At 35.6% G+C, this 26,606-nt stretch overlaps 2 protein-coding genes across 4 annotated transcripts in view; one reads left to right on the top strand and one right to left on the bottom strand.

Annotated features, from left to right (window-relative positions):
- Lama2 (laminin subunit alpha 2) overlaps positions 1–26,606 on the top strand; it is a 601,578-nt gene that overhangs the window by 342,703 nt on the left and 232,269 nt on the right. For all 3 annotated transcript variants that reach the window (XM_021173596.2, XM_029482896.1, XM_029482895.1), the window contains exons 15-18: positions 1,885–1,996; positions 9,228–9,341; positions 13,353–13,480; positions 21,081–21,167. In XM_021173596.2, coding sequence (XP_021029255.1) covers positions 1,885–1,996; positions 9,228–9,341; positions 13,353–13,480; positions 21,081–21,167 — 441 coding nt within the window. The remainder of the gene's footprint in view (positions 1–1,884; positions 1,997–9,227; positions 9,342–13,352; positions 13,481–21,080; positions 21,168–26,606) is intronic.
- On the bottom strand, positions 5,962–6,498 carry LOC110302841 (60S ribosomal protein L21). The gene has a single exon (XM_021173597.1). It carries the CDS (start codon positions 6,476–6,478, stop codon positions 5,996–5,998), a length of 483 nt encoding a protein of 160 aa, XP_021029256.1. The 5' UTR covers positions 6,479–6,498; the 3' UTR covers positions 5,962–5,995.

The raw sequence follows: 26,606 nt of genomic DNA, 5'->3' as shown, positions 1-26,606 counted from the left end.
AGATGTTGGCGTGGGTCAACTCAGATCTGGGCCTGGCTAGAAGCTGAGTTGGTTAGCCTGACAACTCTCCTATACCACACAACCAGGGCAGGCTCTCCAGCACTGTGCCTGCCAGCTCACCCAATGCTCCAGCCAGCAAGGGGAAGGGCCAGCTCTTCTGCTCTAACGTATGTTTTTGATACCTTTTAAAAAATGCATTGTGTATGTGTTTTTGTACTCTCTTTTCTTATTCCATTGGCCGTATAGTTATTTATTTATTTATTTATTTATTTATTTATTTATTTATTTATTTATTGTCAGTGTTCTGATCATCAGGTCACTATGGCTCCACAGAATATTTTGAAATCTGCTACTGTGTTTCATCCAGAGTTGCTGAAGTCTCTGTGTTACAGGGCGCTAATATTTCCTTTTAAATTATAGAATTGTTAATTCTCTTTTGGTTTTTAGCTCCATAAAGAATGATATTAATATTTTAATGAAGTTGCATTGAACATATATATGTATTAGACTTTGCAGTAATACTGGATAATAAAGTCATTGAACTCTAGATAGCGTTGTTGTTTCCTCTTCCATTTCTGTCACTGTTTTTCTAATTTTCATTCTAGAAGAACTTATTTCCTGCATTAATTTATTACATGATACTTTTAGAATTAAATTGATTTTCTAATTTCTTTCTCAGGATTGTTGTTGATAGTGTGCAAAAATACTCCTATATTTTAAATGCTGATTTTTTTATATTATTCTAGCCATTGTTTTTCTTGATAAATAACTATACAGTTATACATATACATGGTATATATAGAAGGTGACATGTAGACTTCAAGTAGAGTAATTTGACTTCTTTATTAACCATTTGAATAATTTCTGTTTCTTTGCCTTGGAAATTTTTTCTAAATACATATTTTGATTACACTGTGACAAGTTAAAGCGAGTTAAAAAGCTTCCTTATCACTGTGAAAGGATTCCTGACGGCAACAACTGAAGAGAGGAGAAGCATATTTTGGCTCATAATTGAGATTGATGGAAACAACAACTTAAGAACAAGTATATTATGTCTCCATAGACTAAGATGCAGAAAAAGTTTGGCTAGAAGCACAGATGAACTATAATCCTCAAAACATGCATGTATAGTTTTCTGCCAGTTACCCAATATCCACAGATTCTATACTCTTTAAAAACAATACCATCATCTAAAGGGTATGTTCAAACACATAAATGTTTTGAAGACATTTTCATATAGTATAGTTTGTTGAATCCCAGTGGGTTGGGAAGCAGAAATATCATAAGGCAGAAATAGAGTTGAACTATAATCTTCAAGAACAAAATCTGTGGCTCCACATCTGTTAACTCCTGCTATGTGGGAGACTGCACAGTCATCCCAAAACACCACCACTGGTGGGTGATCAACTATTCAAGACTCCATGTGAAGCTATATAGGATACTTTAAATGTAAATCATAGTCATAAATTATTGCTACATTATATATAATACCTAATATATAAGATTAGTGTTATATAAATAGATTTTTATGCATTATTTAGAAAATAATGATAAAGAGTATTTTAAAATATTAAAGATAATTTAAAAAGAAAAGAAAGCTTGCATAATTTGACAAAAAAAAAAAAGTCTGTAGATGCTCGTACAAATACAAGTGTTTTTCTCAGTATTTTCAGTCCACACTGGTTAAATTCATGGATGCAGAGTCCATTGGTAGTCAATATTGAGTCTATAATAAAAGATGGAACAATCAAGTTATAGAAGCATTATTTCAACATAATAACTCCTTCATATTTACATTGTTACAGCTATTTGCATATCACCATCCATCTGGCTTCAAAATACTTCATAGTTTCTATACTTACTATGTCATTCCTCTCTTCCCAGACTGAGTTCTGTCAATCTTGAATCTGCTGTCCCTTATCCTACTGATAGACGTATCGCAACTGATGTGGAAGTTTGCCAGTGTCCACCCGGGTACAGTGGCAGCTCTTGTGAAGTAAGTCTGTAAAAATCAATCCTTCAGACAGTGTGACTAATGAACTGCTCTAAAATGGATGCTTTGACAATGTCGGCCTGTGACTGCCTAGACAAGTTATATACTTATATAAAATTGTAATCCTTTGATAATTTCATAGATGATTTTGATGAAATGTGATGATATCTAGCCTTCCTTCCCTCCAACAGGTCACTGGGACCTCCCAATGAGTTCTTTTTTCTAATTTGTGTGTACTTTCTGATTGCTGATTGTAATTTTCTAATTCCAATGAGTGTCACACATATGTGTGTGGATGTGAACCATCTTATACAACATGAACAGCCTAGTCCAGAGTAGCCATAACCTCAGAAAAGAATGATTCTCCCTCTCCTAGCAGCTATCAATTGCCAATAGCTTCTCAGTTAGGTATAGGGCCTAGGGAACCCCTCCTTCATCCATGCTAAATTAATGGAGTAATTAGAATGTCTACCTAGAGGTCATGGCTTTTAAATAGATTATAACCATGTATTTTCAAAGCTAAAGAGCCCTTTGAAGTATTTTATCCTACTGTAACTGTGATTTCTGTGTTTCTTCCCTTTTTAGCCAGCAAGGTGTTAATGGTAGCAAAAAAATATTCCAAATATTTTTAGTTTATTTCTACTAAGACATGGACATATGTTTATTTCTACTGTCTCTCCCCCTTTTATACCCTATTATCCTTCCCTTCTCTTTTTTTCTGAAGAAAGTATTCAAGGCCCAGTCTTCTAAAGCACTCAATCCTTAAAGCTTCCAGAGTAGAGTGTGTGGGAGAAATAACAGCTCCTGAAAACTTTTTTCCACTCCTGGGGACCTGAAGCTTGAAAAAAAATTTAATAGTATGGAATAGAGTTTATTTAGGGCATTGGTAGGGGAGTTGAGGGAGTAGTAGAGACAGAGAAAGGGGGAGAGGGAGAGACAGAGACAAACAGAGACAGACAGAGAGAGTAGAGGAGTAGAGGGTAGAGGAATAGTGGCTGACCAGAAAAGTGCAGAGAGAGACAGGGAGGGTAATGGGGAGAGAAGTGATGGAGGGGGAAGAGGGTATGGAAGTAAAAGAGCATGAGAAAAAGAGTGAAGCTTAAGATCTTGTTGTATTATTGTTCTAGAATTCTAATTTTAAAAAGCAATGTTTCTTAATAACTTGGTATATCATTTTAGAATAATTTTAAAGAGATTAATTCTGTTTTAGGTAGTTTGAAACTTGATTTATTTGAAATCTCTCTCTCTCTCTCTCTCTCTCTCTGTGTGTGTGTGTGTGTGTGTGTGTGTGTGTGTGTGTGTGTGTGTGTGATTTTTCTAGGTGGAAGGAATGGCTTGTAGATAAATAAGAGTTTAAGTTTCATTAAGATGGTATCTTGAAGGAATCATTTGAGTGCTCTGAGATATTCCCCTCTACAATACTACTTATGCCATTTGTAGAAACACTCGAGGCATAACTTTGCTGGTTCTCATGTGCTTTAAAGTAATGCAAGCTTCCAGAGACTACACAGAGCTTAAAGCCATGTTCGTGACTAATGTGTTTTCTTTTAACCTGGGTACAGATTTGCCCAGCTAGAAATGAAACTAACTGGAATTCATTGAAGTACTTGCTTTTGCAAAATTTATAGAGATAAGAGAAAAATTGTCATGGATATGAATTAGTTTTGTCAACTCAAATTTGATTTTACATATAAAACACATGCTGTACTTGATAAGATATTCCTTTATTACAAGCCTTCCAGTTTTAATTTCAAACGAAGCAGCTCCCTTTGAAGCTTTAAACTCCTGTTTCAGTTGGAATAATAAATGTTCTTCTTCTCCTTTTGCTTTTAATATAGTCCCACTTTACTCTCATCTCTTCCTATAAACATTTTTGCTAAATGTCCATTGAGTATAAAATCATTTGAATATTTTAGACTCATTCAATTATAAGCTTTCTTTCCTTTTTCCTTTAGAAATATTTTTATAAGTTATATATTTAGTACATTTTATGAATTCATATACATACATATATATATATATATATATAACAACAATAAGTATACAGTGCAATCTCTGTCCTTAAAGATCTAGTGATCTGTGTATCTAGACAAAACAAATACCACTAGGAAATTGAATCACAGCACTCCTGTAATTAAAGGAGCAGTAAGTAAGAGGTGCATATCGTAATGGCAATAATTATTCAAAGCCTGAGCTGTTCAGTGTACGAAGATGTCTGGGAAAGTATCATGGACAACTTAAGAAGCAATAGAGTGGAAGAAAGAAGCATGCAAACATGGAAATAATGAAAAAATAGAGAAGGGAAAGCAAAAGCTTCAACTTCTTGTAGTATAATAATTGATAATTATTTGAAATGGCTAAAAGGACTTAGTTGGGTCAGGGCAATGAATGTTTAAACTCTGGACATCCTTGTCTTTATTTAACCACTGTAAACCCCTGAAGATTTTATCAAATTTTTCTTCTGCAGAGGAAGTATTCTCCATCTCTAACCTTGACTGGTTTTGTTTGCCTTGATCATTGAGCTGAGTTCTTAGGGCCAATCACTCTCATTTTGTTATCACTAATATTCTGGGATATGGTTGAGTAAACTACTAATTTGATAAGTCAACAGTTTATACAGTCAACATCCCATCATATGACCCTATTACTAAGTCAGTCTCTTTTATTTAAGGTGGGGGTCACAATGTGGATTCTGAATGATAGTTGATGGATTATTTTTTATTATCAAATTTTACTTCAAACTGCTATAGTAGCAAAGTATTAGTGGCAATTCTTTCTTTTTTTCTTTGAGACAGGGTTTCTCTGTGTAGCCCTGGATGTCCTGGAACTCACTTTGTAGACCAGGATAGCCTTGAACTCAGAAATCTGCCTGCCTCTGCCTCCCAAGTGTTGGGATTAAAGACGTGCGTCACCACTGCCCGGCTAGTGGCAATTCTTCATGAAGAATAGCAACCTTTTAAATAAACAAGATCATAAACTAGTATTACAACAGTACTTTGGGCTTTAGAGGATTTTATATGATTATTTTAGTAAGTCTTATAATAATATAGGTTGTATGCTATCCATACCTAATAACAAAAATATTCCTCTTGCTCTAATGACTCATGGCAGATACATTTCTACTCTATGTTGAACACTGACTTCTGAATGTTTTTCTATTATTTTTTGTCTTTCATTGTATTTTATACCATATGAATTTCTATGGCTAGTTTCTAACATTTCATACCTAACATTTTATAATTTGCTTTTCTGATAGATGTAGAAGTGAAAATGAAATAGGCTAGTAATAAAAGTTTTAGGCTGACTGCTTTCTTTTCTATAAAATTGAATTAATACTAACTACATTCCAGATGTATTTATATTTTCATTTAACTGACAATTTTTGATGAGGATATATATTTGAGACAATTAAGGTCTTAGACACAAATGTTTTAAGTATTACAGATGTTGAGTATAAAAATGTCACTGAAGGTGAAAAGACGGATCTGCAATTAAGAGTACTGGCTTTTCTTCCAGGTGATGCTGATTATGTTCTCAGCTCCCATATGGTGGCTCATAAACATCTGTAACTCAAGTCCCAGAGAATACAGTGCCCTCTCCTAGCTTGCTGAGGCACCAGACACACATATGAGTAACAGACATACAAGCAGAATATAAAATAAATAAATACAATTTAAGTAGCTGAAATAAAGGTGATGTGAATGAATGTATGAGTGTACATATACAAAAACTGGAGGAGCTAGTTATAAAAAGTCAGTATAGGCTTTCTGTGGTGATGTCAAACTGAATGGTGAAGAACCAAAGCACAGCTGTTATATAAAGAGACCGTGAAGTGGTGATATTAAGCTATGAGTGGGCAAATGTAGCCAAAGCTTAATACACAGGGGAAAGGGTAACCCATGGTATGATTTGAGAAGCCTGGAATTGCCTAATAAGAATTTGAGATTTAATTTATTTATTTATTTTTTTCCTGGTGCTGGTATTTTATTTCTTTGTGTACAATTAGGCCATGAATTCGTATGGAATGGGCTCCAACAGCTCAGGCTCTTTTCCNTTAGTCCTCACAAAGTGTGCTTCTCTGGGTGGNGCAGNCTGGCGCTTCAGCTGCACCCAGNTGCCCTTNTCTTTGGCTTCCTTTTTCTTCTGGTCGTTCTCCTTNACCCGCTTCAGGAAGCTGTCCCTGCTCTTTGAGTGCTTGATGTGCTCAATCCGCACATTGATCCTCTTGGCTAGAATTTTGCCCTTAACCTGCTTGTTGACAATGATGCCCACGGCATGCTGGGTGACATTGTAGACTCTTCCGGTTTTGCCGTGGTAGCACTTATGGGGCATTCCTTTTTGAACAGTGCCCATTCCCTTGATGTCTACAATATCACCCTTCTTGTAGATTCGCATGTATGTGGCCAAAGGAACAACGCCATGTTTCCTAAAAGGCCTAGAGAACATATACCGGGTGCCTCTCCTCTTTCCCTTTGTGTTCGTCATTTTGGCGAGTTACTGGAAGATGGCTGTGGCGGCCGTTGAGATTTAATTTAAATGTCATGAAAAAAAATGAGAGGCTGTGATTTGACAAGTGACAAAATGTGATGCCATCAGCTGAAATGGAGAAGATTTGGAAAGGGATATTTTGATTGGTGAAAGAGAAAAATTAAGAGTCACTTTGAGAAATAAGTCTCTTTGGACAGTCTCTGAGGCCCATGTCAGTGTCTAATTAGAATGAGCACATTTCTATGGATTGCTGAGTGTTTGGAGCCAAGTCACCAAATAAATTATTCAAGAAAGAACATGAAGATTAAGATAAAGCGTAATGTGCAGAGGTCTTATGATAACAATCCATTGAATCCTAGTAGGAAGAATGACAGAGAGAAAGGATAGAACTTTGTGAGAGTGTGATGGCTTAGAGTTGGAGAAAGAAGCAATTGAGGAAGAGAGGACTCACCTGGTTACATGACAACGATGATGGCTGAAATAGAATAGAGTTGTAGGATTTTAATTGGCTACCTTGAACTTTTAGGCAAGAGCAAAATCAATTTTGCTTGAGTAGATGTAAAAATGGAGTGAAGTGTGCAAGATCATTGAGGCGAAAAGGGTATTCAGTTTTACTAGAAACAAGTCAGTTGCACATTATGAGGGTGATTTTGCTATTTCTGTCTTATGTGATAATTTTACCTGGAGACAATAGACCATATTTTCACAAGGATAGTAATTATTCAATTAAAAAAAACTTGAGGAAAAGGCTGTTGTAAAAATATAAACTGGGTCTAGATTCTGAGTGAAATAATACTCTTTTAGAATACTTTGCTCTCCCAATTCCTATTATTTCAGAGGGGGCATAGGCAGAGAGGTGTGGCTATATATTTTGGTGTTAGTTGGTTTATAGGTAGAAAGATGAGTATAATGGCTTTAATTTTTCTGTGAGTAGTAATATAAATTCCATGGCTAAGGAAAGGGTACATCAGTTTCTTTTCTGTTGCTGTACAAAGATACAATGTACAAAAGAACGTACAGAAGAAAGCATCCCACTAACAGTTTCAGAGGGTTATAGGCTATGATAGAAACGCCAACATGTTGGTAGGAACAGCTCAGAGCTCACATCTTGATTTGCAAACAGGAAATAGAGGTCATGTTGTGAATTGATCATAGTCTTGTGATATGCCAAAGCCGACTCTCCTCAGTAGCTTACCTCCTCAAGGAAAGCCACACCTCTGAATCCTCCCTAAATAGGTCCACAAAACAGAAACAGCATACTCAAGTGTATGAGCATATATTCATTCAAGCCACTGGAAAGAATAAGTATCTGGAATGGTTTTAGAAAGAGGACTGATTCAAGTACATTTCAGTACTATGTTTTTAAAACGTGTTAAAGAACAGACCCTGAGGACCTGATTTGACAAAAATAAATCACATCTCTTTGTCAACATCTTTACCTCCATCTGAATAGTGTCGGCTTAAAGGTCTTGAAAAAATATGTTAGAGAAAGAATCATTTGTATTGAAACAGAGAAAAATGTACTGAAAAGAGAAAAGAAATTAGAACCATTGTGTCTGTACCGCTCAAATTAAGAGGAAAAAAGATTTATTTTCTTCTCAGATAAGAAATATCAGTCTATCTTTTTCATATGTTTGTTATTGTTGTTCAAATAGAAGAAGGCTCCTCACATCCTGAGGTAAAAGAATCATTTTCAACATGACACAGCATAGTTCTATATAGTTTATTACTTCAGTGGTTTTCTCTAGTTTCCATTTCCTTCCAACAACAGGATCTGTTTTGACATATAATGGTATACTCAACTGTCCAGAAACAGAAAATAACTTACAAGATGCAATTTCAAACTCAGGGTAGCATAAATATCCAGAGGGCAGCAATATTTGCACATTTTTTACATCTTCTCTCGTCAATGGAAGTCCACACTCTAAGGCAATATAAAGAACAAGGAGAGAAGCTATGGGGTGCTTATCCAAAAGTAAAACCTGCCATGCAAATATCCCACTGTAATTGGTTTTATGTTTCCAAATAATTTTGCTTCAAATTAAAAAGTACCAGTGGTGAATATAAGCATACTTACAGTCAAATAACATAAATGAAATAGCAAGGCAATGTATGCTAAATCAGTCATAGTCTATTTTATATAAATTTGAGAAAGCATAACATACAGGTGAAATCAAAGATGGAATATATGAATTCTGAACATGTACAAGTCACTGGGTATGTTTTCAAGTGAAACATGGGGAGACGGATATGTCTTCCAAATGATTCCAAAGATTTTATGTAAGTATCAGCATTAGGGGCAGTCAGTATGGGTTGGGGGGGGGGGAGGTAGCCTGTGCCAAGAACCACTCTGTGTTGACATTGTGTACTTTGTTGGCCTAAGATTCTCTATGGCTCCTTTCATGCTGGCTGCTTTTCTCAGGACCCTTCCTTCTGTTTTCTTGTTTGTGCTTTTTTTCTTTGAGACTGTCATATTTCAATTCTTTAGATCTGTGCCTTATTTTACCATTTCAGAAGAGACACCAAGCTAATGCTTCCTCTAATCCCATACCCGCCAATAACAGTCAGGTCAGTACAATCCCCGGTGTCAGGGGTAATAGGAGGGTAGTAATGTTTCAATAATAGATCCACTTTGACAAGCACATTTGCTGAGTTCACTACCTGAGTTATTTTCTATTATCATGAAAAAGGAAACTACCTTTATTTTTAATACTGAAAGGTGACTGAAACCTTATCTTTTTTTTAGACATGTTGGCCTAGGTACCGAAGAGTTAACGGCACTATTTTTGGTGGCATTTGTGAACCATGTCAGTGCTTTGCTCATGCAGAAGCATGTGATGACATCACAGGAGAATGTCTGGTAAGTCTTTCTCTGTTGAAGATACTGAGTGACAAGGCTGAAATTCACTCAGCAAACCCTGGAATTTGATTGCTACCTTTGCAACATTGAGCATGTGGGTCAAGAAGTGATGTGTCAAAACATCTTTATCCAGAAGTGAGTTAGAAACTAAGAATTCTGTTTCATATGTGATCTCCCTAGCAACTATGAAAAAAGTGATTTTTTTCATATTGTCTAACAACTTAATTGGGATCAAATACATCATTATAAACTGTAACTAATTACTCAGATACACATCTACTCTTAATATATATGCATTCTACCTCTTCTATAAATCTTTTTAAAGTGGACTGTTCTAAAACATAAAATGATTTATATCCCTATAACATGAAAAACATAAAATGCAACCATTAAGATAAAACAATTTACATTGTTACACTTTAGAGGTTTCTTTCACATTAGAATTTGTGTATATTGAATATTTTTACTTGAACTCTTGAGCATTGAGATCAGCTTAGATGCTGTACATGGATTTTAAAATATTAAACACATATAATGCCTCTTCAGCAGATTGTTCCTTCTTGTACAGTTGGCTGGTTATTGTTAACCAGACAATAGACTGTACAAAGTGGTGAGTTCTGTCCTTGCTGCTAAGAAGTTTGAGGCCTGGAGAGTTTCTCAGAACAGACATCCAGGGTAACTCCAGGGCACGTTAGCTTAATATTGTCTGACACGGCAGGAAGCCTAAAACTATACCTCTCATGGTATTAGTCTCACAGACGCACAATTTGAAACGATGCCAATTTGGAAGGATATTATATTCTCTTCTCTCTGAAGAAGCTCAGACAGATTCTGTTGTCTATAATTCTTATGTGGTATTCCTTTTTTCCCATTTCTCTGCTTTTTCCTGTCCTTGAATGCTGCTGGGAAAAATCCAAAGTAAAAAATCAGGGCTTTTGTTCCACTGTAATTTGGCATTTCACTTTATTGATGCATTTTGTTTTCTCTGTATAAGATCATATTCAATTGCATAGCAGCATAAAGCATGATAGCCCTAATTTCTGGATCAGTCAATTTTTCAAATGATGATTTTACAAATAAAAATACTGAGCAATTTCCATTTTAATTATACTACAGTTTTTAAAAATGACTTGGGGGGAAATATTGAATTACCTTTAAGACACTTTATTGACGTGCAATAAAATATATCCAATTCCAAGCTAACATTAATTTGCCTTACTTACCCTGAAAGGACAAAAATAAATGTCACAATACAACCCTCATAATGTCCCCCTAACGTGTTTTATGAAGTTGGGTTCATTAAGATTAATCATACCCTGACATTGGTCCATTTGATGATATAATTTGCAGAAGAGAAAACATTTGTTTCAGAGCAAAATCACTCTTGTTCAGAGTGCTGAGAGTGGGAACAGGGAAGGGACTGGTCGCCAGAGCAAGCTAGGTAATCAACAGTGTGAGGGTCAGGAAGAGAGCAGTCTTCCTTTAAATGAAGGACGGGTCACGGGGAAGCCATGTGCATCCTGGTCACTGAGACTTGATCTCTTCTTCCTGGGTTTCCTGCGTGAGCGATCATGGAGGCCCCTCTGGAGATGTTAAAGTGCCACTTCTCTGTAATGGGACAAACTGTGATGAGTTCCCATTTTGAATGTATCAGTTTTGATACCATCTACACAGAGGAATATTAGAATATTTTATATGAAAGGAATTTTTACTGCTCAATCAAGTTTTCATTTTATCTTTTTATTTTTCAGGGAGAGATTTTTTTTTAGCTAGTCATGAACATAGCATCAAGGTAGTTATTGAGTGTGGCTTCCCTTTGATATGTGATTATAAATGAGCATGTTGGGCTTCAAAACGGGATCCAGACTTCTGCCCTAGAGTGGATCTGTATGGCAAGGTCATCTTGACTCTAGTGCATTGGAGAAAACCCAGGGAGCATTTCAAGCTAAGGAGGTGTCTGGGTCTCGGTGCTATCATGATATGAATTGCAAGCAATGCTTAAAAGTCACTTTGATAGAAAAGCTACCTATGAAAACAGGCAGCTCATCAGAGAAAACATCTCTCTTTCCCAGTTTTGATTTCCATTGTGTTGCTTTCCTGGTGCTGGCTCATTTTTGATTACAAACGTACTTGAGTTTTAAGATTACTCTTATTTCAGTCGAATGAAAGGTAAAAATAGACAGTATAAGGAACACACTGCATTTGTTTCTCTTTCGAATCTGTAGTTGAAGACATGCAAATTATCTGAGATTTTCAGCTGAATTTCAAAAATTCTCATTTTGGCCTGGTGACAGTGTAATCAGTTTAAGGATCCTGTTTTAAAAACCCAAAAGATTTTATAGATCTGATTTTCATCATGTCACCTTGAAAATATATAAAAGACATTTTTTTTTCAAAGAAGAAGCAACTTCTTAGGTTTTAAAAAAGAGGTGATTTAAAGTAAATTTGGAAAGTGAAATGAAGTATCAGGAAGAGCCAATTAAAGGGAAGCCATGGTCTGCAAATGGACGCCTAGGTATTGCATGATAACTGTTAACAGTGAGACTAATATCTGTCCTCTTTTAAAAATGCGTTTGCTAAACAATTTAAAAGGGAATTTTAAATAAAGAGATGCTAATTTTAAAATATACCACTTAATGTAAAAAATATCTATTTATTTGTAGTTAATAAACATCAGTTACTTTACCTCACAGAATTAAATGGGAGGTTCAAAGTTAATCTAATATATTATATTTTGGATTTCTTTCAATAAATAAGTCTGACCTTTCCAAGGAATTTTAATAAGTTATTCTCAAATTTGTATCTTTACTTATTTATTCTTATCTTCCTGTTGAGTTCATTTACTAAATGTAATTGAAATCACTCTTATTTTAAAACATCAAAATAAATAATATTCAGAATGTCATTAACTTAGTCTATTCCAGTGGTCATGAAGGTTAATAACTTTATACATTCAGTTTAAGGTTAATTTATATTTTAGCTATTTCTCTTACAAAATTTGTCTACTGATCATAAAATAAAGGCTGCATACTCCTGGAGTTTATGAATTCTTTTGCAGTGTGCAGGAAAATTATTAATTGTATATACCTATTAAACTGAAATATATTTCAGTAATAATGAGTGCATTTTGATAGGTAGTAAACACACATATTTGATCACTGGAGACTAATGATGTTGAGCTCTTGGAACCCTCAGAGACAATTCTATTACTTGGCAGCTGAATTATTCACCTGAATCTCAGGCTTGGTGACTTTTATAAATGTGTCTCAACTCAAGGAAGAAACCTAGTTAATAAGACGAGATAAAAAAAATATTATGTTTTTGAAAAAAAAACATACTTTCCAAAACAAATAGCAAGAAAATGTAGTCTCTGTTCTTTTTATTTCTAAAGGCAATAGTTACATATTTTATAGTATAACTATATATTGTAATTACATAATGGTACATATATGATTATGTGTAACACAATAAATATCTTTGTATGTATTTATATTTTACATGTTTAAATTATTTGTTTTTTAACATTTAATTGTGGACCAAGCAGTGCCCTCATAAATGTCATATGGGAATTCATTGTCTCATCCTTCAGAGTCCACTAAGTCCCAGATTATTGTCTGAGCTAAGAAAACAATTCAAAAGAGATTTATAAATTGTGCTGTCTTATAAAAATAGCATTTTAATGTCATTAGAGATTTATGACTACACACACACACAATATACATTGACTTATGGAAAAAAACAAAATGCAGTTTCCATCTTGAGAATTTTTCTTTATGAATTTGATCATTTTTTAAAAACTATGTTATACCAAAACTAGAGGGAAGATATAAGGCAAATATTAACTATGTGTTACTTAACCCCCAATGCTATTTTCCTGCTGTAAAATTTAACATTTAATGTGGGCAATTGCTCTCCCCAATGGAAACACACTAATAACTCTGCAGAACATTTTGTGGTCACATGCTTGTGTTTGAGATGAAAGCAAAGAATTGGTGTGCACTTCTTTCATAGAACTGTAAGGATCACACAGGTGGGCCATACTGCAATGAATGTCTCCCTGGTTACTATGGTGACCCTACTCGAGGAACCCCTGAAGACTGTCAGCCCTGTGCCTGTCCACTCAATATCCCATCAAATAAGTGAGTACTAGATTTCCTTTACTACAGAGCTTTCCTTCCACTGCTGTGGATGCTCTTCTAATTATCAGGACAAATCGTGTGGATTTCTCAAGAGGATAACGTAAGTTTTGAAAGGTGAAGTATTTAAAATTATTACCATTTCCAAAAACTTTGCTATTTCGGTTATAGATCTGATTTAGAATCTAAGAGATAAAGCTAAAATTAAATTTCTAAATTAATTCCAAAGAACAAACCCATTTTGTACCAAATATAAACTTTATTAATAATCATTTATTGTAATATATTTATGTTATATATGCCTTACTAAACTTGTTTCATGACATATATTGTATCATAAATGAGCATTGAACTCTGAGTGATGATTTTTATATTAACTTACATAATGTAGATTTTTGAAAAAGTATAATGTAAGCTTTATAATCAATCTCTTTAATTTGTGCATTTACAGAATTAGTCTACCAGAGCAGATATTTTAAAAAGAAAAAAACAAAATACCTTGACTGAGCCTAAACTTTATGAGATAGAGAATAATCTATTTTAGTTTTTAAGATGGCACGTTCCTAAAGCCCAGGTATATCTAAATAAATGGCCCTGTAACAAACAAACAAACAAACACTATTCTTAGGCACACTACATTGAACATAAATTAGTATTTGTTTAATAAATACTTACAAATATGTGCCATTTTATTTCTTATTGTTGTCGTTCATAATGCTGGAAACTAAACACAGAGCCTTAGCATGCTAACTGAGCACATATTCTACCACTGAGCTCAGTCACTAATTGCACTCAAAGAAGAGAAGCCCTCTTGGAAGAGGCCTATTGAAGGCAAAGTTGGTGCTTAGTAAACCGCTTGCTGTAATATATTCCTTCAGCTCTTTCCAGATGCTGTGATAATACTATAAAGCAGAAGTTTAAATGTTAAGGAAAATATGTCAGCTGTAGCCTTTTCACCTGAGAATTTGATCAAGTAAGGTAAACTCTAAGGTCATATCCAAGAAGGGCCTGTGCTATATGGTCATCTGTTAGATTCAGTGGATAAGATTCCAAGCAAAAGACTTGGGAAATAATTCTGCCATTCCTTAAGTCCTATTGAGAACTGAGGTTTCTGCTATTCAGAACCTCTGAAACCTTCACCTTCCCTCCAACTGCTCTCTTCTGAATTTAGTGTGACAAAGGGAAGAACACGTGTTTAGTGAGGGCAGACTGCCAGAGCCAGGCACAGGCTGGAACACTATGTTTGGATGTTTCAGCTCCAAAAATAACCCAGGAAGGTCGATACTATTTTTTTCCATTTTTGTAGATGAATAAATGAAGTTTCTGAGAAGAAGCTAGCATTTTGATGTCCTATCTAGAGCTAGAATTCCTTGGTTTCATGCTAACTCCACACTTCAAGATGCAAAACTTGAGCAGGTTACCAAAATGCCACTCCATTCACCAAGTTAACCCCATTTGGAGCTGTGTGAGAATTACACAATTCAAATGTATAAAGCAATTAAAATAGTGGATGGCACGGAGAGCTAAGAACAGATTTAAAAGAACTTGTTCAGAGACATGATCTCAAATGTCCCATTGATATGTGAAGTTATTTAATCTCATTATTTTCATTCCTCTGCAGTACATATTAATTTTTTTTGAAAAATAAAATGCATATTTTGAGTGAGAATACTAAAAATAATTCATGGATCTGCCTGGTAAGTGAGAGTTCCTAGAGAGAATGAGAGGCTGAAAAGAAAAGAGACCCTGGTTTAATATATTTTGATGATCATACATTTATTTCTAGCATCCAGGGAATGAGTCTAAACAGACTTAGGACCAAAGAACTTTAAATCAATAACGATGTCAGAGAGAAGAAAGAAGGAAATTGGACAGCAAAGATTGTAAGGGAACAAATGAAGGAAATTCCTCCCCAAATATTGTTTAGAGGCCTGTGCTGGACATGATATAATAAGATTGCAGATGGCTGCTCATTTGAAGAGTCCCTCCCGCGCCCTCCCCCCACCCCAGCCTGCCATAAGACAAGACCTCTGTGTTCACTGTGGCTGAATGGTATTGTCCAAACCATCTACCGATCCATAAAAATCACAGTTCTACACTAATCTATACAGAGAAAAACAGACAGGTGGTACCCGGGATTTTCCCACAGCACATCTTCCCAGCCAAAACACTGCTATTATTAGCACACTATTAGTTCAGTAATGCTGACCACTCACTGCATCCTGTGAATCCCACCCTTGTTTACTTAAAAGCATAGAAATGATTGAACATATACACATAATGGATTTCTTCTCAAATCTGACCAATGTTGTACATGAGAAAAGAGTCCTTTGGAAGAGAAGTTACTTGGATAATCAATGGTAATCATGAACCATATTTCCTCTAGGTTTGTTGTGTGTCTCATTGTGTAATAGTTCTAATTATTTCTTCCCAAGACAACACCCTCAGCAAACATTAAAACTCCATCAATCCTGCCAAAAGAATCGGAATCCCAATGTCTAATGATGGTATTTCCTAAAACAAGTGCATTCCAGCTTGTTTTAATTATGTTGATTATACATATATATATATATATATATATATATATATATATATATTTATGTATATGTATATATATATTAGCATTAGTAACAAAGGGCAGAATTAATTGAATTTTAAGATAATTTTATCAACAGTAAATATTTAAATGTGCCATAGTCTTTCTAATCTTTGATAGATTTGTGAGAGGAATGATTGCCTATTTTAAATTACAGATTTAATTGCAGTATTTTGTAAACAAAAAATAATAAAATGTATTCCACATAGTTTATAACTTATACATAGTTATAAGCTATATGTTTGTAAGTTTTGTGACTAGAGTTATCAAATCTATTAAATTGAAAACAATTTACAAAATTATTGTAATGTAGCTTTACAACAGCAATAGGTAAAGTTTATCTTTATCTAATAATCTAAATATTTTCAGTGAAATATTAAAAGCTACTCAATATATATAGCTACCTACTGGTAAAGGAAACCATCTTTATAATTGAAAAACTCCTTTAAAAATGTTTCTGTTATATAATCTTTCTAGGTACTCCGAGATATAGTTGAATATCCACAGTTAATTTATAAAATGAGATTTGAATTTTCACAGGTTATTCAAAAGTAATAAAAAAGAGCTAAAGGTTGCTGCAACCTCCATTTGAAGTGCAGGCTTAGTGATAACTTTATCTTAGTGATTTATCTCTTAATTCCTGGTCATAAATCTTAGAAATTGCAAGCATTTGGCTCCAAATTTCTTAGATAATATTGTTAAATGAATCAAATGTGAGGGAAATAAAGATAGATAGGTATGATTCCTAAGATATATGGATATAGATGAGCATATGATATATAAATTATAAATATATATCACTTTCATCAGGTACTTCCACTGTGTAGTTTGTCCTTTTCATCTTAGTGATGTATATATTTTAACTAGAGATAGTAACTGAAGTAATGAAATTTACTTCTGGAGGAGAAATAAGCAAAGTATAAACATTTCATTTTATATTCATTAAGTTTTAGTCACAAAGCTCATAGTTTAAAGACAAAAATCCATGAATATCATTGCTCAAACACTTAGTTTGTACAAAAATAGATACTATCATTGAAGTCTTCTGAAGTATCTTCAGTTATACAATGCCTTTAGAGGGATTGTTGTCACAATGTGGACATGAGGTGGGGTCTTGACAAGTCGTATGTACTACTGCCATACTAAGCATGGGCATCAACAATACTATGAGCTATAACTATAAAACAGCAAAGCATTTCGAGAGCTGATTCTAGGATTTACATATAAGATTACATTGGCTTGGGACGGTCGCTCAGTGGATAAAGTATTTGCCATACAGGTATGATGACTGATGTTTAAATTCACAGCATCTATGTATAAGCTAACCAGACATGGTGGAGACCTATGGTATCAGCAATCAGGAAAATAAAGACAAGAGATCTGGAGAGCAAGCAAGTTACCTAGCTGGACTAGGCAAATTTGGTAGGAAGAGAGAAAGAGAGAGAGAGAGAGAGAGAGAGAGAGAAACCAACCGACCCTGCCTTAATAATTAAAGTACATAATAATCAAGTAAGATAACCAGCATTCAGTTTCAGGCCTCTACAAGCCTGGGCAATCACATGCATGTGCAGCCTCATACACATGTGTATATATGCATATGTACATACACATGTAAACTATACATATGGACACATCTACACATGTAGTCATTTTGAATTATCAAATTTAGTACTTATAATTGGAAAGTATGTTTCAGGATAAGCTATAGCAATATGTTCCATGACAATTTAATATTGTTTTAAAACAAAGCTAATTATGCCTCTACATGTGAATTCATATTTACATACAGATTCACACACAGTCATGTACAACTGTAATTATAAGTATGTATATATATTATATATATACATAGTTATAAATAAGTCCTTGTATATATATTCCATGACAATTTAATGTTATTTTAAGACAAAGCTAGTTATAGCTGTACATGTGAATTCATATTTCATATGGACTCACACATAGTCATGTATGACTAATTATAAATATATATACATACATATAAATAAGTCCTTGCACATATAATATATGCTTCGCTATTGAGAAAGGCTCTACAGTTCATTCCAACAACAGCTTGCCTTTCTTCCCATCTTTGCCCTTAGCTCAGCTAATGTTTGTTGTCATGGGCTGGAAAATCTATGAAACAGAATCTTTTTGTCTGTTAGTGATACATGAGCCAACCAGCATTCACTGGCATAAGGTTAGAATCACTTGAACTCAGTGATGACCTTCCCATTCTCTTCTTGTGTCTCACAGCAATCAGCTCCACATGTGGGCCAGAGTCTGTGTGGAGGCTACCACTCTGCCTGTGAAGACTCCCAGGGCATCATTACTGTCCACATTTGTTTCTTGTTCTAATTTTCTTTATATCATTGCTTGTCATCTTCTCTTGTGACTGTGACTATAATTACTCTAGGAAAGAAACATTGCCCACTTAGCATTGTTTAAGGAGTGTGGCGTGCATAAGGGGGATATTTTAAGAAGAGATTTTATGTGAATACACCATGACAAGTAAGCATGGGAGCTTAAACTCATGGAATTCTCATCAGCAAGGTTGAATGACAGGTAGATATAGCTGAGGAGAGGATCAAATGAAGACCCTGAAGCTATGGATCTCCTGTAAATTCCCCTGGAAAGTAGTGTGCGACCTTGAGGAAGTAAAATTGTGAGTGTCTCAACCAGCACATAGGATTCTGATAAAATTCAGTACAATTATGATAAACAGTACTCTGGAAGGTAAGAGTCAGTCAAATAGAATATATTGTTACTGCTTAATATCTTTCCTGAAAAAGTATTGCTCTCTGTCAGGAAGCACATTTGACTTTACTGCTGTTAGCTTAACTGACAAGAGAGTATTTTTTTAAAAAGAATTTGACATTTATTTTAGAAATGGTTTTAAGGTGTCAGAAGTCTTGTCAGTCACCATTGCCATGTCTTGATGATAAACTGATTTAGAATTTTTAGGAAAATAATTCATTCATTTTCATGCACTGTGTGTAGTCCCACAAGGTTGAAACCCTCACCTTTCTCCATGGAGGTCCCTCTTTCCATAAACATGAGGCAGTTAGAAAGTGCCAAGTGTGGAAGAACACGTGTACATGCTAGGGAGTTGTCAGAATCCAGCTCCTTCTGTCAACTTTGCAAACAATAACAAGCCACAAGTAAGTAATGGGAGGAATCAGATTTCTGTTTGTTTGCTTTAATATATACAAGACACCACACATGTGAACCCTTTTGTCGTAAGCTCTTCTTTCACAAGAGATTCCTCCTTAGCCCATGAGCTGGGTTTCCACAGCACCCATCAGAACCTCTCTTGCTCGGATAAATTTTATAAATTCAAGGGTTTTTCTGGCCACTTTCTTTCTGACCCCACAGATTCATTTAGATTTTGAAATGAGCTGAAATAGCCACTATGATGTGTCTAATGGATCCTAATAACTTGGAACTATAGAGAAATGAGAATTATTGAAGCATTGCAGGTCTACTCAGAGTTAAGCCAGAGATGGGTTACTTTTAAGAGGTAGTCATGATTGGCAGTAAAGATAGAAAAATATTCCAGATTCTCACCAACTATCAGAAGCAGAACCAGACAAGGTCTAACATTTTTAATTTATTGTGATGTAATTATTTCATTTTAAGCAGTTGCTTTGAATTGTAAAATAGAAAATATCACAGGGAAGACATAATTGGAGTAAGATTAATTGAGGGCAATTGCCTTTAAAATGGTGGTGTAGAGTCTAGAAAAGTTGATTGTGTAGAGATCTTTCTTATGAGAAGAGGCTGAGAGAGCAATGGAAGCAGGGGGTGGGAAAGGCTGATCAAGCATATGAAGTTATAATTAACTGAGACCAAGAATTTCTCACATAGTGTTATACAATAATGGGTATGTAGGTTAAAAAAAAGCATATATAGTTCAGAAATATGCAGCACGTGATTTTGAAAATTATTATTATAAAGAAATAAAAGATGTTTTAAGAGATATACTTAACATGATTACTATATGGATAACATATACCATGAAAATTAATATATATGTGTATATATGTGTGTGTATGTGTGTATGTACATGTAATATGTATGTGCATATACACAAATATATTCATACTATTATATAAATTTTAAATTAGATTATATGTAATTTGTATATGAGATAAAAATAAAAAATTCAAAAGAACAATGTAACCCAAAACTCAGAGCCAATGATGGCTCATGGAAAAACCAGAAAACAGTTAACACTGGATAAGGTGTTGCATGGAAGATGTTTCTTACCAGGCAAAGTAGTGAAACTAACACTGAATAGGAAAACAGAGGCTGATGCTACCATATAGTGGTGCTGGGTTGGTCTTGATGTCACACTCTGTTACTTCTGAAATTGCGCTTAAAGACAGGTACATATGGGAACAGGCTGGGAGATATGAAGTGGCAAAGCTGGTTTTGTTTGATTTGTTTGATTATAAATGAAGTAGAATGTATGCATTAGGTCTTTGCTGAAAGCTTTTCTAGGGATTCCATTTGTGTGGCATCATGCCTGTGGGTCCACATCTGCCAGCACACAGGCCCCATGGCTCCTGGTCTGGATATAGACCTCATACATCTACCATGGCTCCACTGCTAGAGCTCTATTGTGTCTCAGATTTCTCCAAGCTGCTTCTAGTTCTGAGGTATATGCTTGTAAAGGGGGAATTTGAAAGTAAGTTTTTTCCAAACCTGGGGAGAATTTGCAAGGCTGCTATGTGTCCACTCTCTTTGCTGGTGATCTCAGAGCCAGAACAGTCAAAAGTCAATAACATGACATAGGGTTCCTGCTCTCAACTTGGAATAGATTCATGTCTGTTAAAATAGCAATGCCATTTCATCCTCCATTAGCCAGACTCTATTCTGTCTGGGAGATGAGAGTGGCCAGCCTGCCTGCTTTGGGCACAGCAGTGGTAGAGAAAGATATATGAGGATGTACTGCTAATGATCTCATGTATATGCTTCCTCTTTGTCTCCTGAACATTGTCACCACAGCTTTAGTCCAACATGCCATTTAGACCGGAGTCTGGGATTGATCTGTGATGAGTGTCCTATTGGGTACACAGGACCACGCTGTGAGAGGTAAGCATATGTCACATTGCCTTGCAAAATGATTTCTACCTTGAGAGTTATAAAACCACAGGCGCGATCTTCCCTTGCTCCAGTAAAGCTGCACCACTCGATGGGGTGAAATAAACTTTCTTATCACACTTGGCACACAGATGCACTCTATTTTTATAGTTTATTTATCCTCTGCAAATTGGTCTATAAATCTCCATTCACTCTAAGGATATCTGATTAATGTTTTAATCTTAAAGGTCAAGCATTAACCTACACTCTTTCTTTAAGAAGTGTTGCTCAAGTGGAAAGCTATCATTTTAAGATTTATCTTACTGTCTACCCTTAGCACTATTTATTTTTCATAATTAGCTTTTTGTCCTTAAAATGTGGCTTAAATTCATAGTTCATAGTTCAGCAAGTGGCCTATAAGTTACTGTAAATATACTTGGAACAAAGCAAAACATAATTTATTATCATAATTTATATCCCCTTCTAATCATTCTTAAACTGGTATCTTAATTCCTGTTAAGTTTCTGGGGAACAGAACGACAGATATTATTTCAGTTTCCATAATCATATTTTTTCTCCTTAAATATATTCGGAGAAACTTTTCTTGTGTGTATTCACTCCCAATTTGAAAAGGGATGCAAATTTCTTCCTTGTGGATATGGACAAATAGATATGTTTTTGACTTTGAAAAGAAGTATCCTCAGCGACTATTGGTGGGGATATGGGTAAGACGGAGGAAGAAAAGCCAGGCCACTGCCATGGCCTGCCTTCTCTTCTCCTCAAGGAGTGCTGATTCTACCCATCCTTTTTTTACCTTCTTGGCAGCCATCACTGTTAAACTTTCACCCAGGGAGAACTTGGCCAGCAGCTAGTAGTCTGTGCATAGCCTGTCAGTAGCAGTTCCCGGCAGTAATAAATCCTGTTTGTGACTGTGTCAGCCTCAGTAAATGAGATAGGGAAGAACAGACCTGAAATAAAGGGGGATTTATTTGCAGTTAAGAAACTGGAGATCTTTAATTGTGTATCTTCCAAATAAAGGCATGTGTATATGACATTCTAATAGGACTCCATAGCACTGCCAGGACAGATTTCTGTTGATGTCTCATAACAGCACCCCCCCTCCCCAGCTTACTACAGGGAACCTTTTTTTAGCAACTGGAAAATGACAGCTGCTCTGTCATACAAGGCTATTAAATCTGCTTATCTGGATGAGCCTGGTCTCTGATGTATTCATATTGTGTTGCTTCGTGCTCTGTCCTTTCTGCACATTACACAGTTTCTGAGCCATCTGCAATTTAACAGGCACATTTTATTTAACAAATATTTATTTACGAACTACCATATGTTAGGTACAAGGTAAGAAACTGAATGTAAGCAGATGCATTTTTTTCCACCTTTGTCTTCAAGCAACTCACTACCTTCTTGAATGTGGGTGGGAATAGTCACATGTGTTCTAGGGAGAATTCTAATTGAATAATACAAATCTGCAAAGAAAGAAGTGGCTGACAGAAAGCATGATGCCCTGTCTAAAATGTATATTAATCAGATTCAGAAGATGGCAAGATGCATAGACTATGTAGAAAATGGTACATCTTACTTGCAATTTAAGTTTTCCAGCCCAAAAGAATCTTCTAGTATTATTAGAGAGGTAATGACAAACTGTATTTCCTTAGCCAGAATTTAGGTTAAGATTTTCCTTATATACTTAAGATTTTCCATTTCAGATCATTTTTATGAGTCAAAAACCCCACCAGATGGATCAGAAATACTAATAGAAATATTTTTAAATGCATTTGTGGGCATTGATGGGGGAAAAAACCCCACAAAACAAAAAACAAAGTCAGCACCACCAAACCCAACATTCTGTAGCTAACAAGGTGTCATCCATGATGTTACCATTTCTGTAGTAAGGACTTCCATGATCAATTATGTTTAGGAGAGATCCACAGACAACTTAACATGTCTAACATTCCTTGTAGTGGATACTGAGATAACTCAGTCAACTTGGTTGGCTCATCATATATGAAAATTCAAATCTAGTGCTCTTATTTTATGATATGAGTGTGTCAAGAAGACATGATACAACTTTATATTCTCTATATCAACTAATTTCCTTTCTGAGATGCCAGTCTTCTAGGGGAGTAGTGATGCATGGACAGTATGAGTAGATTTTTTTTTTTTTTTTGCTTTCTCTTTTGTAAGCCATCATGAATTGAAGTTCTAAACAGTTGATGGAGTACAAGGTTTCTGTGTGCATGTGTGTGTGCAGTAGATAAGTGTTTGTGTTTATGAGTGTTTCAAAAAAATTTGACACACAGTGTGGCTGACCAGTCCTGAATGATTTATACAAGTATGTTTCAGCTGACCTCTTCCTTCCCCTGGTCCTCACCATTAGCTTTCCCTTTCCATATTTTAGCTAACTCCCTCCCCTTTCTATCACTCTTAGGGAAACAATTGTTCAAGAACCATTTAGGCCGGGCGTGGTGGCGCACGCCTTTAATCCCAGCACTCGGGAGGCAGAGGCAGGCGGATTTCTGAGTTCGAGGCCAGCCTGGTCTACAAAGTGAGTTCCAGGACAGCCAGGGCTATACAGAGAAACCCTGTCTCGAAAAACCCAAAAAAAAAAAAAAAAAAAAAAAAAAAAAAAAAAAAAAAAAAAAAAAAAAAGAACCATTTAGCTTCTTTGAGACTAACACTGGGAACTAACAGATTCTATATCTTTATTTCTATGTCTCTTTCTGACTCCATCGTCAACTCATTTTTTGTTTTGTTTTGTTTTGTTTTTTTGAAATGGGAATTTCTCTGTGTAGCAGTGGCTGTCCTGGAACTCACTCTGTAGATCAGGCTGGCCTGGAACTCAGATTTGCCTGCCTCTGCCTCCCAAGTGCTGAGATGAAAGGCATACACCACCATGTATCAACTCATTTTTTTAAAACAATGCATTTGTTTATTCTCTGTAATTTTATGAAACATATTTTACTCATATTCATGTCTCTCCTTCAGCTCCTTCCAGATCCTCTTCTACCTCCATTCTAGCCCAATTTCTTCTTCCCCCTTTAAAACACATACACACATGTACACGGACATGCACACACACCAAACAAACAAACAAACAACCACACAAACAAAATCCTTCAAATGCATGGATCCACTTTGTTGTGTGACAGCTTCAGAGTGTGGTTGATAGACAAGGTGTCATTTCATTTCACTTAAGAAGGCTGGCTTTTCCTCTTCCAGTGGCATCCAAAAGCCAATAGATCTGTAAATAGGACAGGACATGAACTTCGTGCCCATCTCCTCTATACCCTGATGAAGAATCACCCTACTTTTGTTTTTCGGGCAAGACTTACAAGAGGGGAGAGACACAAGAAACCACAACCCAAAGTCCAGAAATTCCCTATATTCCACTTTTCCTGTCTTTCCTACCAGTATATAATATAAAACGGATTTGTTTCTTGAACTGAGGAATTGAAACATTTAAGCAACACAACCAACCAACAAAGGTAATATGTGACAACAAAGTATCAAATTATTGATGATATTCCTTAAGATTTCAAGTGTTAGCTATAGCTTGGAAAGTCGTGTAGCTTCTTCACTGAGTATAGTTTTACAAAGAAAATAAAGTTAGGATACTGAGAGGAAGGAAGACACATTTATCATGATTCTTTGTTAAAATTCTAGGCTTTTATTATTTAGAAAAGCAGAAAGAAATAGCATGAAGGGTTTCAGTGAGCATAAAATAAAGACCAGAAAGCTAATCAAGTGTCAATGACAATCAGGTATTAAGTGGCTTTCAGTATCTGTTGCTGAGACAAACAAAAATCTATGGCATAATAACTATAGGAAAATATAAAACAATGTGATGTTCACATTCCTTAAACCCCATCTTCTCCCCAAATGACAAATACTGAGAGCTCACTAGTTGAAGAGAGAGAAGCCCATAGAATACTTACAAATACCCCTGAAAATGTGGAAGGTAATCGACTCCAAAGGCTTAATATTTTAAAAGTTCACCTATAATTTTAACCAAAAGATTCATTTTAGATATAAATGGAGGTTATTTATTCATTTAAAATCAAAAACATCATTTATATATTCTCTAATTCAGAAAGATATTAATCTAGATGAATTCCACTCACCCTAAAGTACAATGCTGCAAACATTTCCTGTCCAAGACTTGATCATTAGTCCCTGGGTTTGGGCTGCAGAGAGACTCATTCCTCTTTCTTCACACTGTTACCAGAATTGTAACAGCTGGAGGCTGTTCACAAGTGATCATGCACTGTGAGGAGGAAGCAATTGGCTTTTGGATCTAGCATCATATTTTGTGCCCAAGAACTGTTTCTTGACAGTGCAACTTCTGGGCTGTGGTCAGGTGTCCAGTTCAGCCCACTGCCTCACCAGTACCTTCAGGTTTTAGCACAGGCACTTTGTGAGCAAGCCAGCATTTAGCTGAATGGGACCCAGTGAGACCATAGCACATATCTCAGGCAACCCGGTTAGACTTCAGGTTCCTCCTGTGCTGATGTAGTTCTCTCTAAAAGGCTGCCATCGTTCCAGTCTTGAACCAGGTACTATCACTTCTTCAGCTACCAGCGTTCAGCTCCACCAGAGTGAAAAGACTTTGATTCTAACTCTTGTCTGTCTCTAGTTGTTCTGTGGATAGATGTGTAAATATATAGTTCTTGGGCCTAGACCATAGAATAATACAATTCCTTGTTTCTAATAATGTCATATAAAATGGTTCTGTTGCTTTTTCTGTTCTTCTTTTTAAGTATTTAAGAAGAGGGGGCATGGGAATGTATGTCTCAGATGATAACAGAAAATTCATTAAGGAATGATGGAACAGAATGAGATAGGCAGAGGACCATCGATCCTATTCCATAGGAATGATGGGACAGAATGAGGCAGAGGTCTATTGGTCCTATTCCATTGATTTTTCCTATTCTCCTTGTTTTCTTCAACTAACATTCATTTTCCTTGGTTTTTTCCCTTCCTATAATAAATAATATTGTTCCTAAACAAGCAGCAGCAGCAACTCAGCTATGGAACTGTTGTGTGATCTGAATTCACGTTTACATTTAAAGGTTATTTTGTGAAAATGCCATGATTTGACTTGAAAAATTAATGAATAGGAAAAAGTATAGTCAGGATGTCCATATTTTTTATACTCATGTAAATTATTTTTTATTAGATATTTTCTTTGTTTTCATTTCAAATGTTATCCCCTTTCCTACTTTCCTCTCTGAAAATTCCCTATTCCCTCCCCTCTTCCCCTGCTCTCAACCCATCCACTCATGCTTCCTGGCCCTGGCATTCCCCTATACTGGGGCATAGAACCTTCACAAGACCAAGGGCTTCTCTTCCCATTGATCACTGACTAGGCCATCCTCTGCTATATATGCAGCTAGAGACACAAGTCCCACCATGTATATTCTTTTATTTGTGGCT

This window comes from Mus caroli, chromosome 10 (genome assembly GCF_900094665.2).
Source record: "Mus caroli chromosome 10, CAROLI_EIJ_v1.1, whole genome shotgun sequence".
NCBI classification, from domain to species: domain Eukaryota; kingdom Metazoa; phylum Chordata; class Mammalia; order Rodentia; family Muridae; genus Mus; species Mus caroli.
This window is presented reverse-complemented; position numbering and strand designations above follow the sequence as displayed.